The sequence below is a fragment of the Labrus mixtus genome, chromosome 20 (genome assembly GCF_963584025.1).
Source record: "Labrus mixtus chromosome 20, fLabMix1.1, whole genome shotgun sequence".
NCBI lineage: Eukaryota > Metazoa > Chordata > Actinopteri > Labriformes > Labridae > Labrus > Labrus mixtus.
In genome coordinates, this window is record NC_083631.1 from 19,641,482 (window position 1) to 19,662,032 (window position 20,551).

Below are 20,551 nucleotides of genomic sequence, written 5' to 3' on the forward strand. Positions count from 1 at the left end.
AAGATGCAGAGAGTCTGTCACTGCCAAGCCTCACAGATCATTTATTATTGATCGAGCAGGCATGAGGTGGAGAGAAACGGAGAGTGAGAAAGATTCAGTCATGAGACCTATTTAAAAAAAAAAAAGTGTGTTGGGATTCATGTAGAAAATACAGCAGAGGGAAAAAAAGGAAGAGATAATGAAACTAAAAGTAGTTCACTTATTTAAATGCAGCAGTCATGATTGTTGGAGAGGTGGAGGTGGAGGTGAGGTTTGTTCAGGACAGATCGCCTCAAAGCTTTGCCCTGTAGCAACACGCTCCCCTACCTCCTGCAGTTCAGCTGCGCTAGAGGCAGAAACATCTCTGTGTCATCCCTCATCAACAGTGACCGGTCTCGGTTCATGCAGCCCCCGTTGGTACAAGGTGCAGAAACCCTCTGGAGATGCAACTGGCTGAACTCTGTCCAAACACACCACGGCAGCAGGGAGGAGAGGATGGAGAGTGGCTTTGTAAAGTCAACATTTGGCCGGCTCCGTGTGGGTCAGTCGGATAGAGCTGCAAACAGAGTCGTGCAAAGATGGAGGCCTTTTTTTTTTTTTTTTTGGTCAAAGTGTTGGTTTGTTTTCAATTCTTGTTTTTTATGCACTTTTTTAATTAGCAAAAAAAAACAAAAACAGGAGTGATGTCAGAAAAATGAAAGACAAATTAAACCACAAAATGTAAAACTATACGGTCCTCCCAAGAATGATCATGTCAGTCGATCCAGCAAACGCCATAAATTAACATCTTTTTGTGCAAGTATAGGTCATGGAGCCCTCTAGTGGCTGGATATGTGGCAGGAGCAAAGGAGGAGGACAGGTGACATTATTATGAGGCAACAAAACGCCGCTTACAAATTAGTTTCAGGGTGGCTGTTGGGGTTATCAAACCCGTGGACTTAAACACAAGACTCGAGTGTTTCCTGTGACTGGGCTCTTTTTTAAAATAATTATATAAGCTATAATAAGAATAAACCCAAAGGAAATAATGGTGACGGATTGATCCAGAACAACGAGCATAAAATACAAGAGCAAATGTAAAGTGAAAGTGAAGAAACAGTAACTGTAACAGAAGTACGATAAGTTACATAAAAAAGTAAGGTAAGTAGAACGTAATTATTTACATTGAGAAAGAGAAACTAAACGACGATTGGCTGCTATCCAAAGTGCAGATTATCTCTTCTGGTTTGTTGTATTCCACCATCTTTTATTCCGATATAAGTCTCTTAAAACCGTGACTGCATGACTGTAACGGCTAGATTTGCTACAAAGCATTGCGTAGATTTGATTGCTTATAATCAGGGCTTTAGTGCAGAATCCCATTTCCCGTCTCTTTCTGTGTCTTTCAATGGCCTGTTTTATTATCAAAGAACATTTCCCATAGGCCCAAATAAAGCAGGAGTCTAAATTAGATTTTAACTCATCTCTTCAATTTCTCCTCTTCAGACCTCTGTAATGGTAAAATGTCCTTTTTTTTCTCCACACAGACACCAATATGCACAAACTCGTAAACATTACTCTTCTAGCCAATAAACCCATTGGGGTATTCCCTCGACTGACTTTTTTCATTTTGTCACCTCAAAGCTCTCACAATAATACGTGAACCAGACAATTAACTCTACCACAACCTCCATTACATTACAGCCCAAGTGCCCAAAGGTTTATTAAGAAATGTGTTCCTACGGCCACACAAGCCTCAAATAAATAATCTCCTAAATTACAGGAAATGCAAAAATGTCTTTAGATGTTTGTGTTTGTGTTATGCTATCAAGTGAACCCCTGCATGTGAATTCTGTTATTTGTGTAATTCTGTACATTTCTTTTTGGTCAGTGGCGTGTCCAGAATTTTTTTTAAACGGAGTGGCCCACCTTGGGCACCGACTAATGCAGGGGTAGCATTAATTGTTTTACTTTCTATCCCCATAAATCATATGTACTTGAAAGTAACACAGTGCGGCAACATATAAATCGTCTTAGCTTGATTCTTTAGGGAGTCAAAATCCCTGTCCCATCAGGATAGGCTGAGAAAGTGATTTTGATTTCTGTGCTCTCGGGGATCATCTCCAAGGCTGCAGAACCAGATGTGGGACCTCTGGGTGGGGCGAAACAAAATCACTGAAAATGTATTTAAACTCTGGTTACTGGGGTTAAAATGTATTAAGTTCCTAGTCCCTTGGGAAAGTTCCTGCAGTGGAAACACAGCCTTAGCTACTTACAATTTTTGACAGTATCAAATGACCATACCATGGATGAAACCAAACAAGTCAAGAGGAAGCCTGAAGATACAGTACACTAGTCTCAGTGTGTGACAAACTTTAGTATGGTATATGGTTGCAGTGTCCATAAGAATGATCTAAACAAGAGTTTATGAATATAATTGCAAAGCGGTATTCTCAACACTCTGGGATTCATTGTACAGTGTGCTTTACCTGTTTGGCACTCTGATAAAAGTGCCGGCAGTACAGAGCTCAGGGCGCAGACATCAATCACACAGCTGCCCGGGACCCACTGAGAACTGACGCTGTCGATGGTACTAGCATGGCCACCATCAATCACTCCCTGCAGTGCAACACACTCCTTACACACAAGGAAATACAGTGAATGCATGCAGGTCATTTCTTATGCCGAGCTCGTCCTGCAGAATTTGCCATGTTAGAAAGTAGCCTGGGTGCAGCTTCGAGTACAATTAAACTCTAAACCTTTAAAGAATCTTTAACCAATGCTAATTCAGTGGAAATGTGGAGAGCAGATTTTGGCTCAGCCGCTCTGTCCACAGCAGTTAGCTCAGTTATGAAGGGCTGTAAAGGTCAGGCTATTTCATGCAAATTGGGCTATTTGTAGAATTACTCCAAAAACTTTGACCCTGTTGAAAGACCACCGACACTCCAACCTATTGGTTACCACACTGTCCCCACCCCATATTACGTAATACATAAAACCATTGAGGGTGGTTTCCTGTCTCTTCCTGATTATTATCAAGAGGAACTAACAGAGGGTTTATGTCTGGAGGGTTTACTTTTGCAGACCTGTTTATCTGCACTGAGAGGATTTATGAACATCTTGTAACTTTCTTCAAAGAAACAATTTTGGCTTGTGAGGACAGAAAAGCTACCATCTTATATTAGCTGATCCACACATCTCATTAGAAGTCAAGGCAAGGAAATATATAGAGCAACATGATGTTGGAAAATAGTATTAAGCCAGCTATATAGCATAGCAAAATGACATTACTTTTTTTTTTCAGGTATCTGCATGCATCAATGCTCCACCCTGAGAACAAACCTGAGAAAGCCCACTGTGTGCGCTCTTCATATTTTAATGAGTGGGCGCCGATAGTCTGGCGGTGCGTGCGTGCCCCGTGTTCAGAGGCTCAAGTCCTCGAGAGCGGGCAGACCAGGTGCAAATCCGACCTGTGGCTCCTTTCCCGCATGTCATTCCCCACTCTCTCTCTCTCTCTCTCTCCCCAGTTTCTGACTCTATCCACTCTCCTGTCTCTAAATTAAAGGCACAGAAATCCCATTAATAAATCTTAAAAGGCAACTCTTATCCAAAGTTTGTTAGCTTCACAACAACACTGACTTGTTCTTGATCACATTAACCAAACAAACGGGATGAGGCCGGTTTAAAGGAACGTATGATATGTGTGTGTCTATTCAGAAACTACATGCCACCCCTGCATTAGTCAGTGATGTTAAAGCTTGTGTTAAAGTCTTGGTCTTCATCCGCTCTGTGTTGGATAAAATGCCCCTCTGTACAGCCTTCAATCGATTGTTTGTCGTCCAGTGTGGCCCAAATGAAATCGTCCAGGAGCATCAGGCAGATAAACCTGCAGACCAGAAAGACTATTCGGGTTTGCACGCAGATTCTCCTCTTAGCCTTCAGCAGCTCTTAGTGGCCAGAGTGAAGAACTGCAAGTTTGAGACCTGCTTCTTCAAGACTAATTCTCTCTACAGCTGCTGTGATTTGATAACGATCCATTCTAATAATTCCTTATGTTGCAAATTGGCGTGGAAATATCCTTATGCTGATGTGCTAAAAGATGTGTTAAATAGCGTTGTTCAAGTCACACCTAGGCCCCCGCATGTCCTGTTCTTCAGAGGCCTTCAGAAAACTTCTGTTTTCATACTCAAACCAATTCATGAACCTCTGCTTTCATACTGAAACTGATGCATCAACTTCTGTTTTCATACTAAAACCAATTCATGAACCTCTGTTTTCATACTCAAACCAATTCATGAACCTCTGCTTTCATACTCAAACCAATTCATGAACCTCTGTTTTCATACTAAAACTGATGCATCAACTTCTGTTTTCATGCCAAAACCAATGCAAAAAAGACAAACGCAATTTAAAAGGTGAGATTGTGGCCCATGCAATGTGGAGAGTGTTTAAGGCTCTGCATTATTCTATTTGCGTTGTTTTAGTTTATCTACTGTTTTTGTTTAGCAACAATTTAGCCTCTAATAATACAAAATGAAAGGTGTAGACACAGAATAGTTTAAGATGCTGTCATTTATTTTAATCTTGTTATAGGCTATGTAAGAAACAGTCTAACTGGGTCTAAACTAAGGGGAAACTAAGGAGGTTTCTTTAAGGTTACTGTTCAGTTTTCTCTCCTCTCACACCCATAAAAAAAAAACACAGTAAATGCTAGATTCCTGAGGAAGCAACATCCATTTCCTGGTCTGTCAAGCAGCATAAGGAGTGTGCGTGATAAGACGAGGAATCACACCAATGCCACCCGAGTCCACCTCTCACTTCCTTTGTCCCTCCTCCGACTGACTGCCCGTCTGTGCTCAGCCTTTTGCATTTCTATCTTAGAGAAGTGAATCAACCATCGCTGAGGATGGAGCCCAGACCCCCCAAACTATTGCTCCTGCTTCTCACCAGACTCCTGTGCTTATGTAAGGACCCAGTGACGTGCTGCCTCAGGGATATCAATAAGAATAATGTCCTGATTCTCACTTTTTTTTCTGTTTCTCTATTTTTATTCAAACACAGGGCAATGTGCCAGGGGACAGTCATGTAAGTATCACTACATTACACTCTTTATTTAACTCTTATTTTCGGGTTATCCGGTCCTTGTTGTATTACAAAAGAAAGATATATTTATCTCAAAGAGTTATTTTCTGCAGTAAAGGAGCATAGTATCATTCACTCATGCCCTCCTTGGTTGTTCAAAGTCTTCAGTTAGATCAGTCAAAGTTATTTTTAGTTGTCACAGGTGAAGCTGGGTAATTTTTCAAATGAGACATGAAACATTCAAACGTTGGTTTGAATTAAAAAGCTAATCTTTTTGTTTTCTTATGTCAGTGTTTATCTGAAGCTGTTAGCTAAGTGGCTTTGGAGGTAGTCAGCCGCTAAAAGGCAACACAATTTTTTACAGTAAATTAGATGAAATGACTTCATGTCAGCTCATTCAAAAGCCAGGTGTCTTAGCTTAGCATGAAAAAGCTTGCGTCAAGGTCTCGAGGTAGCAACTACTACCTGTAAAGCAAGTCATTTCAGACTGAAGTTTGGCAAAACTTGGGGTTATAGGCTTGCTTAGCTTAGCAGAAGTTGAAAGAGAAGATAACAGCTAGCTTGTGTTAAAACCAAAAGCTAGAAAAAACCTCTCTAAAGACCCTTTTTCACCTCAAGTGTTGTCAGTGTGAGGTTGTGAAAAACCTGTTCAAAATGCAAGAAGATACTTCTCTGTCTCAAGAAATACATTTGCAACATAGTAACCTCATAAAATAGTAAATTGTACATTTTACAAACCTTTTTTTTTATGAGATGCTTAAGTCGTGATGCTAATCAGACTTTGGCAAAGTCTAGCTAGCTCATATTTAGAATTCAAACATTATAAATGCATCAATTTTCTAATTTAACGCAACAAACAAAACAACAAAACAAACTCTAACAAATTAGAGTATATGCCTCATTTATAACATTTACAGAAATGAATATGAACTGAAGGTTTGTCTTTTTTCTCTGCAGAGCTAGCAGCTTTAAGAAAGCTAACAGATGAACATCAAGTCAAAACTATTTGTCAGTTTTATTTTCAAGGGGAAGAATGAACTTTCTCCCTATAAAAACGCTCAGTCACTGCCTAAGTCATTGTTTCTCACTGAGCCCAGTGCACAAACTAATGGCAGCACTTTGAGGATTGTTCAGTTGCTGTTGTGGCAGGTTACACCGTGTTGTTGTTGCTGGGGGGAGCGAAGCTGGGCTAAATCAACACAGCTCTCCCAAAGGGGTAGACAGGGTCAGACACTGTTTGTTAAAGGTTTTCCTTCCTTCAGCAGCTCCTGCTTGCTGAGACTGGTGGCTGGGGAGCGCCTTCCTTTACCTTTATTGTGGAGGGAATAATAGACTCTGACTGTATTCTGTCACTGGCTTGGTCCCCGATGTTGGCTTGAGAACAAAAAAGACAAACAATCCTAAATAACATTGTTTCTCTCTTGTGTTTCTAAATCTTGTGTGTGTGATGTTTTGACCTACAGCTTACACTATAGACGACGTTGGCCTTACAATCCAACCCAGCAACACAGTTGTGAGTGGCACACCAGTGACCTTACGCTGCCAGGTCAGCGTCAGCCACGACAACATCCCTCACCTGACACACACCTTCCTGCTGACTCAAAACGACATTCCCGTCCACTCCTCCATCACCACGGAAGACTCAGTCTTGTATGAACTGAACCCAGCCAGGGCGGCGGACTCTGGAAGTTATGAATGTAAGGTCACAGTCAAGGGCAAAAGCAGAGCCAGCTTCAGCCAGAAACTCGACGTTACAGGTAAAGAACAGGACGACATAATATGTTTTAAATATTTCTCATCGAGCTAGAATCCATTGACCACACTCACAATTCTAATCTGATGCCACTCTGTCACCATGCTCAATTTGGAAAACTCAAATGTGTCCCAGGTTGTATCCAGAGACTGTATAAAACATGGACGTAATATCAGTCACCCATAATATTCTGAAGAGGCATTTTGAAGCCCAACCATAATGGTTGCCATATTGGAATGTTACCTCCACCCAACTTTTAAACAATCTGGCAACATACTGCAGTTGTGGCAGACCTTAATCAATTTTTTTTTAAAGTGCCAATTCATCGCAAATGTTATCTCAAGACACTTAACACTCGAGACAGCTAATGTGTATAACCTGTAAAACCTGAAGGACCAACGTAAGTATAAAATGTAATGGCTTCCCCGTTTCTGTCCTGTTGGATTTCCCTCTCCACAGGCCTACAGACTCCCATTCTTCATTTAAATAAGACAAGACCATATGAGGGCGAGGAGTTCACAGCCACCTGCAGTGCTCCAGAGGAGAAAGGATCCCTCATCTTCCGTTTCCGCCAAAGATTGAGAAGCGGACAGTCAGAGAGACTTAAGCAACTGGCAGCCACTGGGAACTCCTCAGAGACCACACTGCGCCTGAGGGTGGTTGGAGACAGCTTTTTGTACTGTGACTATGAAATAAATCTGGTTTCAGGGGCCAGACGCTCCAACCAAAGCAATGAGATTCAAGTCGTAGTCAAAGGTAATGAAATCAAAAGCAGCGATGTCACCAAGACGAGACAAGTTTGCCTACAAACAAAATAAATATTCACTAGTTTGACTTCTGTCTTGCAGCGCTCTACATTTCTCCAACTGTGAACGTGCTGCCCTCCTCTGATGTTTATGAGGGTGACATAATGGAAGTGGTCTGTAAAGTGGTGAGTGAACTGGAGAACACTGAAGTTTTCCTGACAAGGGACAGGAGGATCCTAAAGCAAGCACCGGTCAGCCTCATTTATCGCTTCACAGCACAGGAGGGCGACTCTGGGGAGCTCGTGTGCAAGGCCGAGTGGGGCAATGTGCAAAAGGAAACATATCTACCGATCACTGTCAAAGGCAAGAACTTCAAGTCCTCTTTGAATATGTCTTTCCCAACATGCAGTGCTCTTTAATCTGAAGTTTTTAAGTCTCACTTCGCAGAGCTGTTTTCAAAGCCAACGCTTACTCTGGAGCCTGTGGACCTCTTCGAAGGAGACCGCTTCAAACTGACCTGCTCTGTCTCCGTATATGTTCCTGAGAAGCTCAACAACAAGAGCATGATATTCTCCATCTACAAAGATAATGTCAAGCTCACAAATGGAGAGACATTCATTTCTGTGGCACACCCTCAAAAAAATGGCAACTACAGCTGCAAATTCCAGGCTGCTTCTCAGGACCACAGTTTTGTCAAAGAAAGCCCAACGGTTGTAGTGAAAGCAAAAGGTGAGTCGTCAAATCCTGTGAATGGTTTATTCCAAGTCATTTATTCCTCTTTGTAATGTTGGTTGGTTCGCAACAATGATGCAGGAATTTCTACAGTAGTGGATAGATTTGGACAATTGCTGATTTGAGATGGTATCATTAGCCCACAGCTAAAATAAGTTGTGTAATAATTTGCTATGTCAATATAGAATTTTTCCGCCATTAGGTAGGAAAAGTCAATGTAAAGACATTGGTTTGGCAGCAGCAGCTCCACAGCAGTTCTGCAGCTGACCAGCTCCCTGTGTAGACGCCATAACAAAGCTGTTTCTGTTATCCGTGTCTTGTATTTTTCTGTTGCACGCAGACTAACTGTTGAATGATCTCGTCCTCAGTTCCTGTCTCAGCGCCAATGCTGAGTGTGCTGGGGGGTACGCTGGTGTTGGGGAAACCCTTCCAGCTGCTCTGTCATAGTGACAATGGCACTCTGCCTGTCGTCTACACCCTGAACGGCCCTAAACAGCAAACTCAGCGAAGGGTGATTAGCAAACCCGGGGAAAGGGCCATCTTCAACTGCACAGCCGTCCACAAGCAGGCGGACTTAAACAACATTATTTGCCACGTGAAAAACAGTCAACAAAGGCCTGTCGGGGTTGGATTAGGGCAGCAGCTGCTACGTGCAAACATCATAGGTGTGTTGGATGCAGGAATGATGACAAAAAGTATTCAAACCAACCCAATGTACGTAAACGTAACTTAACATGCTGTATTATGTTCCCCTCTACAGAGCCAGTGTACGCGCCCATGCTGATCATGCGTCCCAGCGCTGAGGACGTCTCTGAGGGGCAGGACCTAACACTCATCTGTTCTGTGCAAAGAGGGACTCCACCTGTCACCTTCACATGGTACCACACTGAAAGAGAAGCAGCTCTTGATTCTCAGACCACCAAAAAATTAGAGGGATCTCACAGGATCAACAATGTCAAAGGGGAGCACCGAGGGGGCTACTACTGTGAGAGCACCAACCCGGCCAATGAAACCAAGCGGAGTCAAACTGTTACGATTGGAGGTGTGTTTTCCTTATCTGTTTCAGGACGAATAAGGACATTTTAACATGCCTGATTCAGTTGAAAACAATGAATAGGTGCAACATTGAAATTGTGTAGCTGTAGTGAATCTGACATTATCTTACAGCTGCTTTATTAATCAACAACTGGTCTATAATGCATTATCAAAATCTAGAGGAACATGGGGCCATATTTTACGATAAAACAACTTACTGATAACCCATTATCTACTTATAGAAAACAGTTAATGTTAGCATTAATTCCTAACTAACATTTATAAGTATAACAGGTTGAAATGGGACAGTCATAAATTCCTAGCTAATGGCTAGCTCAAGGTAATAATAGCTAGCAAGCAGCAATTTTAGATAACAACGGAAATGCTAGCTAGCAATGGATTGAATGCTTATATTAACTGTTGTTTTCTAGCTAACTCTAATCTTAGTTAACCAACGGTAATGTTAATTAGGAGTGGGTTGAATGCTAATGTTAGCTATGGCTATTTAGCTTTTGGTATGTCCCTCCATATTTCCACAATTCATTATTTTCTCTGTAGCATATCATCAGAGAATGGTGATTAATAATGATCTACGAGATACCCCACATCTACAGCAGTACAACATGATAACAGTGAGCTTCACACCATATGTGATGTCAGAAAGAAAATGGCTGCCATGTGATTATGGTTGAATTGGCTAACCGCTTAGTTGTGGCTAGCCTGCGTTGATTAAAGCTGCTAAACAGTCTGTGCAGTGCAGTGGATAATAGAACAATAATCCTTCAAAGACTCATGTGTCAACCAGGCTTATGAGTATACTGATTATTTATGACTCAGCGTTTATAGAACAACGTCATAATCATTGAGCTATAATGAGTTTTAAGTACCCTGAGGCAAGCATTAAAAGTATTCAGTAGAAAAATGATATATTTAAGGCGCTGCAATTTGCATATTCACACGTTTGGCATCTAGCTTACACATTTAAATTTGTGGAAAGTGCAGGTGTGCAGTCCTGTGAGAACATTTTGACTGCTGTATTTTCTAATTAATAATAATATCATCATCACAAACCAAACTGTTTTGTTTTCTGCAGTGAAGCTGGCAGGATGGAAGAAAGGTCTCATTGCGGTCTTCTGCCTCCTGCTTGTGCTCGCCGTGATCCTTGTGATCGTCTTTAGAAAACGTCTCCTTCTGTTTAAGAGAAGGAGGACTGCTGAGCTGTCAGTGTAAGTTACACTTAAACGATGAAGTCATGTGAGTTACAGGAAGAGCGAGTATGTTGACACCCTTTAAGGCTTCCTGTTTTAAGAAGCTGATTGTGTTTTGAATCCATCTCTCCTTAGGAAGTCAGCCGGCACCAAAGTGGAACGGCTGAGCCTCACCCAGGCAGAGGTCAATGAGGCCGCCAATGGTAAAGTCTTTAACACATAAACTGTGACATAAAGCACGCTGTAGTAAACTTATTTATCAATTTCCCTGCAGCAGTAATGTAGATTTAATCACTAAGACGTCTCTGTGTTTGCCCTCTCTGTCTAGTCACTCCAGGCATTATGGGAAAGAGTGTTTGGAGTGAACATGTATCAGGATCTGGTGAGCAGAGTGCATGGACAATTTTTTACCTTTATTCTTGTTCTGTTGTTGTTCTGCCTTTTTCCCTTTGCAAAAAAAGTCCATATAAATACCAAGATAACTCAACTGATTTCACTGAAAGCTCCTTTGAGGAACTTAAAGGCTTTATATGCGATTTTTCACACTTAAATATAATAGAAATCAAGTATATCCTCTGAAAATAACTCTGTGAGTAATGACTGTCTACAATGGGTGTAACACCCGAGTCCCACTGTCTGTGATGTTTTCAGAGTTTTCAGAGTCCTATCTTCAGTTTGTTTACATCGTCGGGACGGCCGGCTGACTCCTCCCCTTGCAAATAAAAGTTGTTTAATTGAGGGACTAGAGAAAAGAAGAATAACATACTGTACTCACTGCTTAACTGTGTTTCTAGATCACGCTCATTTCAGGTAAATTTACATGCAGTGTGAAGATACGAGCATAATAAAGATCGCTAGCATTAGCATGCTAACCCACAATGCACCGCAAGTTGTTTTGGTTTCATGCTGGTGCTCAAGGGCTACATCTGCTGGATCAAAAAATCGCATATAAAGCCTTTAAGGATCGAATTGAGTTGATTATGGTACCATTTGTTTTACAAAGTCTATCCCTTTGCTAATTTTGTCTTTATTTAGGCTCATCCTGCTGTTTTTAGCATTCAAACATATCGACTTTTGTCTCACCTACCCCGTAGCAGCTGTTAGAGGCAAAATGTCCATCATAAAATATATCTTAAAATAAAACTTGCAATTGTTATTGTTCTGCAGAGTCAGATGACCAGAATAGTGTGACCTCTCCAGAGAAGCAGGAGCCTCGATACACTGAGGTGCCACCCAGACCGGAAAATCCAACCATAGGTGGGGCTGCGTTTGAATATTTACAGATTTCTTATTTCATATTAAATCTTATTTATGCTGAAACACTGTCTTAAAGCGCAGGTGGCCTAGCGGCTAGGTCGCACCCCATGTACGGAGGCTATAGTCCTCCAAGCGGGTACCCTGGGTTCAAGTCCGACCATAGGCTCCTTTCCTGCATGTCTTTCCCCACTCTCTCTCTCTCTCTCTCTCCCTGGTTTCCTATACTCTATCCACTGCCCTGTCAAATAAAGGCCCCAAAGATAAATCTCTAATGAAAAAAAACACTGTCTAATACACTTTTGCATCTGTCGTTACAGTTTTGGTGGAATACGGCCCGGAGACGATGAACAGTGAAGTCCGCAACTCCAAACAGGGTACAACATCCTTCTCTTTCATTCAAATCCCACTTGTCTTTGACAGAGAGAAATTAGGCCACTCAGTTGTGTTTGGAAGGGAAAAAAAAAAAAAAAGAGCGCCAGGAAACAGGATCAACTCAGACTGTAAACATCTGCATTGTTAGTCAGAAGAATGTCCCATTAAAACAGAAGGCCCAGCCGCCAGGTGTCCACTTCCTGCTTTCGTCAACGAGAGCTTCCTGCTCTAACAATCAGAGCAAACAGTTTGTACATCCGTTAAGACTTAGAGAGAAACACGCTCCATTGTTTGATACTCACAGGGGAAACTTTGTCCATTGTTCACTCATTTAGTCCTAATAGTTCCCAACGGTTTAAATGTCAACTGCATTCACTCCAAAAATGATGCAGCAGAAGTGACGGAAATCACAATTTCAAGCTTGTTTTTTTTGCGCCTTGCGGTGTACGTATTAGCGTTAATGTTGGTGACGTGATGAGCTATCAGTTTCCCGGGATGCGGGAGCTCTTCACGGCAGAGCTAACGACTGTTCAAGCCCTCCTTTAATCCTCTCGCTCCTTTTGTTTCATGAGCGCATTCCTCTTCTTTTGTTGTTGCAGGTGTTCCAGAGCAGGCTGATGGTGTGAGTAGAAAAATTCACACGTCATTCATACAAGGAAAGCACACACATGTACACACACACACACACACACACACACACACACACTCACACTCTGAATGTGGGAGACGTAATGCAATATACAGAAATCCTGTGGAGTCTGCTTTTAGTGTACATTTTATTGTATCCAGGCAACTGAAAGGATCCGCGCTCGATAACATTTTATTTGCTGCTTCATGTATTTGTACGTTTAAATGAAAATTAGGAACTATGCAAGTCAGCTCTGAATAATTTCAGTTCTTTAGTTATTAGAGTATCTTTGCCCGGTGCATGCAAACATAGAAAAAGGTTGTCATCGTTTGCACATCACATAGGTGTTGGGAAACTGCAGAAACAGCTCAACGTCTTTGCCTGTTTCTAGATTGAGCGCAAGTTGAAGTTGAATCAGCATTTCCAATATGGCCACCACCATTGTTGGGCTTCATAACACTTCTTCAAAAACCAATGAGATCACTGAGACTACGTCCATGTTGTCTACAGTCTACATTCACAACTCGATCAGTGTTATTGCTCCCTTCGTACTTATTGAGGAGTTTGTTCTGCAGGAGTCAGTGGAGTACGCACAGCTGAATCATGACCACGAACACCACGGTGACCAAGGTAACCATGGTGACAGCAGGATCAAGGATGAACACACAGTCAAGATTGACAACAGTGATGACAACAACACAGCTGACCACGAGGAATCAACCAAGGACCAAACACCGGACTCTTAATTTACCCCAAAGAATATTTATTCCATAATCACTCCGGCGCTTTAAAGCAGCTGGAGTCACGGCAATTACGTACTTTAGTATTTTGGTAAATCTTTCATACTGTACACTCACTCTGAAGTGCAAATAAACGTTTTTTGTAAAGTGTTTCTCTTTTCGTCTCTGGAAGACACACAGAGACAGGAAGTGTGCTGCGACCAAAGGAAAGGCATCAGAGTGTGTGTCCTTCCACTGGTGGCGGCGGTGACAGGATCTGAAGAGGACCAGCCGGGGTCTTTGAAGTGAGCAGAGTGGTGTCGAGCTTTTGGAGTTCATTCACCAGCTCTTCCTGCTCCGCTCTGTGACAAGTTAGCTGTTTGAACCACTAGAGGGCAGACGTCAGGCGGCATTGCATGGAAACGTAGTGCCACCCGGCTGTGATCTGCCCCACTGTACAGACACACCACCACAGCGTGTCAGTTTCATTTTCCATTATCTAACTTTTAATTACATGATGTAACGTTCAAGGTCTCCGTGCAGCGGATGTGTTCAGAAGGTAAAGCCCTTGAAATGTCTGATCGAAGAAAGAGATATGGTGTGGGAGATTAATTCTAATGACAGGTGTGCACTCAACTTTAAGGGACTACATTACTGCTCAGAATACAATGTAAAGGCCTGCATGTTTGAGCTAAATGTGTTGGATAAGCCTGAAAAAAGTCGTGTTTAATTTATTTTTTATTGAATAATTCAGCCAATAAAATGTTTAATCAGCCAATAGGGGAAAAAATGATAATAAAAAAAACAACAACCTGTCATTGTGTTGGAAAGCTCACTGTGATTGATTTTTTATATGAAATGAAGCAAGTAGCAGATGGTCAAATTAAAGAGGCTTGGACCAGAAAATGTCAGCTTATTTTGCTTTTTTTAAAAATATTGCTTATTGGATGGATCGATGGATTGATGGATTGTCACAGCAGCTTCAAGACACAGTCAAGACACGACATAAAAACTGGACAAATAACATTAAGGCACATAAGAAACCGAAAATACTAAAATCAGTTTCTTAAAAAGAGTTCAGGAATGATAAATAAAAGACTTCTCAGAACTGTCATTAACGTTCAGTGTGCAAACGTATCCAGTGTGCAAATCTGTTCCAGTGTATTTATAGATAAATATGAGTACATACAACTGTCCTGCTTACCCTGTCCTCCAGTTCTCCTCACTGCCTCAATTAAGTGTCGATTCGAAGCTTAATGTGATGCTAAAATGCATCCTGGAGCTTAAGAGGTGATGATTTCATGGCCATCAGCCCTGGAGAATTACAGAGTTTGAGGGGACGAACTGTTTTCTATAGATCACAAGCACACAACGCTATCTAACACATACCTAACAGGCATTACTGAGGGAAGCAGAAGGCCCTAAAGTATGTGGATGCATGTCCGCTTAGGGCTTCCATACTTCTATCTGAGGACTTTTGGTGCGTGTGGGCTTTCTTTTCTCTCATGTCCTGTCTTAACGAATGGAAAAAAATATTTTCCTCAAAGATTCTGTTGAAGTGCTTCTCCCTTATTTTCAAAAGTCTTCCCAGATAAGCCATTACAACTAACTTACTAAAATTGCATAATGCCATTCTCACAGAAACTCTCTTTTTATATGATGTCATTGTTTAATTCTTTTATAATTTCAGATAAATTTGCATCACAAATAAAAAATATTTGCAGTAAATTGGTCTTTCACATTCCTGCCGATGCTGCATTGGCCCTGAAAATTTGAGGGCGTGCGTTGGGTTTACTCAGTTCACGACTCGGCTGTCGACAGAGTGTGGCTTATGAGGATCTGCGATTTGACAGGAAGCTTTTAGGAGCACTGAACAGCAGATCAAATCCATGTGGGAATCTGTAACACCTGACACCAGAGCTAACACCGACAGCCTGCCACCCACTCGCACGCTTTCATCTCCATTCTTAGCACACGCCAATGTATGGACGCGCCGTATAGATGAAGTGCTCATCTTCATTATCCGCTCCGCCTGCAGGTTGTCCTTCTGCTGGAGCGTGTGTGTGTGTGTGCGAGACAATACATAAACGTCTGATCTCTCCTCTGAGCTTCGTTCCCCACTGTGAGCGTGCTAAGTCTTCATGAATGTCTGCAGAGTATGTGGCACCAGGGTGTGGTACCATATTTCCTGGGTTTGCACCATTCCCTCAGGCACGCACACTCCTGCGCACACAGTGATATAATGTTCGCTCCCCCCGGCCTCCGCGTGGTCCTCAGAGGCATCTATGAACAGACACTGCTTCGGCTCTGGAGTTGCCAAAGTGCAAACTCACCCCAGCACCGAGGATAGAGGTGCGTCTCAGTCTCACTCGTGGTTTATTAATCACATTACTAAACCAGGAGGCCCCAGGGAACAGCATATTCTGGCCCAGAGGAACTGATACTGTGTTACGTGTCGGGAGCGTAAGATATTCAGTATCAGAGTTGTTGGAAATAGGCTGTCTGAGTATAATTAAACACCGGGTAGAGAAAAGCATCGCCTGAACTTGCACTACTTTTATTTTTGGACACATTTGAACTACAAAGTCACGTAACGTTCAGACTGGTGCAGTTCAGGGATGAGCCATTTGTGAACGAGTTGGCTGTTTGAAATGACCCTCAGGGATTGGAACAGGGTCACTGAGTTCTCTCTTGTTCTTCTTCCTCCATTGTTTTTTCAGAAAATGTTGATGATCCTGTCATGTACATGTTGAATACCATCTCCTATGATTCAATTGTAAAGCAGAGTGTACGCTGAACGATTTCAGGCCGATTTAGAACTGATTTTTAAGCAGAATTTCAGCCCGAGCACACGCCATAGCTGTGCAGTTTACACTGAGGCACAATCACGATCTTCTGCTGTTGGAGGATTTTCTGGCATGTTTGAAATTTTGGTTGTACGACTACACACACTCGTACAGTGAGAGCAGAGCCATGAACTGATTAGCACAATATGATAGTAGAGGCTGTCCGTATCCTCTATCAAATAATGCTACAAGAACAACATGACTTTATATTAGTTTACTACCCACTCCATATGCGTTTAAAGGATTAGCATGTTCTGGTGCTCTATTATAGCAGATATAAGTGGAAGCGTATCTGGATGGACAATAATCCACTATCAAATAATGCTCCCAGTACAGAATCAATTAAAACACCATCCCTCCCTGCATTTGCAAATTAAGGAAACAGGAAGCATACCATGATGTCACAGAGCCGCATGGTAGCACATCCCTAACGCCCTGCTCCTGAGCTGAGTCCAAAGGTCCGTCTCACAGAAATGAGTTTGGATTTCTATCAATAGTGTGTTTGCAAATACAACAAAACTGTGCCAGAGAAATAGAGAATGCTATGAGTGTATTCTCATTTCAGGCACTGTGCACTGTGCCCATGGATGGTGTCGTTCTGCCTCCACATCATAACTGTCTGTCGGATTTACTACTGTTCCCAAACCTGCGATGTGTGAGGTCATGAACCCTCGCAGACCTTAAGGATTCCTGTTACAAACAGGCACCAGCCCAGAGGAGCAATGCGGTCACATGATCAAATGCCTATGGTGTCAATAGTGTGGTAATAACGTAAAGGGGCGGGGTGATTTACATACATTAAGAGAGAGGGATAGATCGCTCTTACAGGCCCGGTTGAGTCCGTTGAGTGCGTTTCTTCACAACGTAACCTGATCCAGCAGCACCTCCTGTATCTGGAGCACAGCTCCTGCACTGCTATTGGCTGCAGGGCTAATATTAGCATATTGACCCCTGTGAAATGCATTCTGGGAATATCCTGTCTTTGACTTGGCCTTATGGGGCCAATGCTGTTTGTGGTCTTCAGATGCTGCAATGAGGTCATCGTGGAGACCTCGTCCTTCTTGCTCCTGGTGTCCGTGCAAAGATAGGAAACAGTGTTCCTACTTAATGAAATACATCAGAAGTTGTTATAACAGCAACGGCAGCAGCAGTAAATTTCACGCAAATAAATGATTCAAGCAAAAAATACATGTAAAAATTAAATTACAAACTGCTGGTGACTTAATTATCCAGTCAACTCAAGTCAGGTTATAAATACATTTATCATTTATCTTGATAAAGTCAGGAAAGCAACAAACCATTAAGACTTTCAGTAACTGTTTGATTGAGTGTTTCACTTTAAGCATTTTGACTTAAATTAAAAAGGTGTAACTAAGGAATAAAAACACAAGGAGCGAGATAAATAGAGAATTGTTTTTTTTTTTTGCAGTAATGCAACAATACAAGGAAGGAAGTAACAAGTTGAAGACCAATGCGATTATTGCATCATGTGATAAGTAGTTACATAAACCCAAGGACAGCCATCCTCTTCGTTCCACCAATCATCCCCCTCGTCTTACCCTATAACATCGCTCAACCAATGTCAAACTGCTAATCATTGAATCTAACGTTCACATTTTGTTCACATTCATTTGTTTTAAACTCTGAATGTTTGATTCACAATGCAATCTATGACCTTGAGTCTTCCTGACTGAGGCTAGCACAAATTGGAGGTCCTTGGAGTTATTTTTTTCACAACATTTCATGGTTGATATGACTTCCTTCTAAACACTCATGGGTACAGGGCTCACTAAAGAGACAGCATGTGGTGACTGCAGTGTAACATATTGAATTGCATCCATTTTCCTCTGATGTCACACGGAGAGTGGGAAGCTCAAGTGCTACATTAAAGTGTTGTGCGACTGTGTTCAGTGTTTGCAAATCAATCAATCAATCAATCAACTTTATTTGTATAGCGTCAACTCATAACAAGTGTTATCTCGAGACACTTTACAAGAAGCAGGTAAAAGACCTTACTCATTGTTTGTTAACATTACAAAAGAGCAGGTAAAAAGAGCTTACTCATTGTTATGTTACAAAAAGCAGGTAAAAGACCTTACTCATTGTTATGTTACAAAGATCCGGCCTATCCATCATGAGCACTTTAGCAAAGCAGCAAAAGTTACAGTGGTAAGAAACAACTGCCTTATTAAAAGGCAGAAATCTTCGGCCAGATCCCCGGCTCATGACGAAACAGTCTTCACAGGCCTAGACTGCGCCGGGCTTGGAAAGGGATAGGGGGAGAGATGGGATAATATGCAGGAAGAGGGATAGGGAGCAAGGGGGTGGGGGGAGGTAGACTCTGGTAGGAACGTGAGGACTCTGACATGACGGCCTTTTTTCACTTCTGAATATTTCTAGAAAATGTCAGGACAGACTATCCCTGATGTCTTCCTGAGTTGCTTGTTGCTTGAGTCAGACGCTATGCTAACGGTTTTTGCCCTTTATATTGACGTTATGTTATTGAATATATTCACAGTATCGTGGAATGGGTGGTTAAGAACGTACTTGCAACCAGAATTTTTTTTTTTTCCAGCACATTGGCAGGAAAACATCTGGGTTAAGGGTAGAAAAAAAATCAGTTGCTTGCAGCTCATCCTGAAAAATGTCCGGAATTCAACATACAAGTACTGCTCGTCAATTGATCAGCAACTGGAAGACAATAGAAAGTTGAACTCTGGAGGAACGTTGGGCTGGTAGGAAAACAACCCCAACAGCCCCCAAAAACAGACTGTGTCTTATACCGGCGCGATTTAAATTCCAGATTTTAGGCTAGCTATCTGAGTAATCAAAGGATACTGGGTTATCAAACATACTGTAGGTACAACCTAGAATATGGCCTGTGTAGTTTTAACAATGTCAGATTTCTTTCTTTTTTTTGTACTTTTCATTTAGTGAATTTTCACATTTGTGAAGAGAAACAACCAACATGAAAGATCAAAGACAAAAATAAGACGGACACATAGAAGGGGAACCTGAACTAGCAAATAATTGTCATACGGTAAAAGTCCATCAATGTCCAAAACTCTCAAGAAGATAGCATCCTCCATCTTTGCAACAAAGACCGTCCAGTTCTCCCACTTCTTAGGTTGATTTTCAGATTTCTTTGGTTTCTTAGATTTGCCTGATAACCTGGTACACAACACAGAGACAGACAAGCACACATTTATAACAGCAACAATCTTCAGCGTCACTGAGACGGAAGATGATGTGTGAAAATGGTGAATGGTGATCAGTCTAGATGTGAAGATGTTTCTAATAATTAAAAAAAAAAATTATGAAAGTTTGATTTTAAAATAACATATCAAACCTTCACAATGGGGGAAAATGAATAGTAATTGTTTGACTGCATATAGACGGTATATACTTGACACATGTCACTGTGCTGTATGGAGGCTGTAGGCTAAAGGCAGCTGAGGCATGGCCATTGTGTCCAAATGTGATACTCCATTGTCCTTCATATGCTGAGTAAAGATTAGATTTAGTAATTCCACCTGTTCAATGTCCTCCATCGTTCATTGCTTAAGCTCTCACAAATCCAGGCAAACAAGTTATCTGAACCTTGTGCAAACTGGTCGGAGCACACAGGAGGAGGAAGAGGAAGTTCACACCCGTCCAATGACTGCCCCGACACACACGCGCCCTTATTGTGCAATCAGGTATCAACAAATTAGTATCATATATGTACAACTACTGACCTCTGACCTCCTTTTCCATGCATGCTGGATTCGACTTGGGTAACCCAACCCTCTCACAAACAGTCAGTCAGCCTCTGTGCTAAGTCTGAACCCTCCTGCTCTTTCTCTCGGTGTGTCCTGAACAGCTGCAGCACCTGTTTACAGCCGTTACCTCTTTGCAGGGCAGCTTTCTTTAATCTCGGTCAATGTCAGATTTTTTTCCCCCCCCTTGACTTCGTTTTGAACCACTAAAACAGTCTATAAAAGCTTTGATCCCTCGCATGGGGAGTATTTATTCAAAGCTGTAGTGGAAGCTTTTTAATTTTGGGTTGCATAATACATCAGACTGTGAAGTGTTTACGAGGAGTTGTGTACAGTCGAGGGGGGCTTGGGTTCAAACGCTCTGCCCTTACTTACAGTGTTGCCAACATTTAGACGTGCTCTCGACACTTGCATTTCCCTTGGAACAAAAAACACATTTGCACTCCCGCCAGGCCGC

At 41.9% G+C, this 20,551-nt stretch overlaps 1 protein-coding gene across 1 annotated transcript; it reads left to right on the top strand.

Annotated features, from left to right (window-relative positions):
- The first annotated feature begins 4,756 nt into the window (after positions 1–4,756).
- On the top strand, positions 4,757–13,661 carry pecam1a (platelet and endothelial cell adhesion molecule 1a). Its single transcript, XM_061026481.1, has 15 exons — positions 4,757–4,922; positions 5,020–5,043; positions 6,504–6,797; positions 7,253–7,549; positions 7,642–7,902; positions 7,987–8,268; positions 8,640–8,936; positions 9,032–9,313; positions 10,400–10,532; positions 10,650–10,717; positions 10,843–10,896; positions 11,682–11,771; positions 12,089–12,145; positions 12,743–12,765; positions 13,347–13,661. Exons 1-15 carry the CDS (start codon positions 4,865–4,867, stop codon positions 13,515–13,517), a joined length of 2,391 nt encoding a protein of 796 aa, XP_060882464.1. The 5' UTR covers positions 4,757–4,864; the 3' UTR covers positions 13,518–13,661.
- Positions 13,662–20,551: the final 6,890 nt, after the last annotated feature.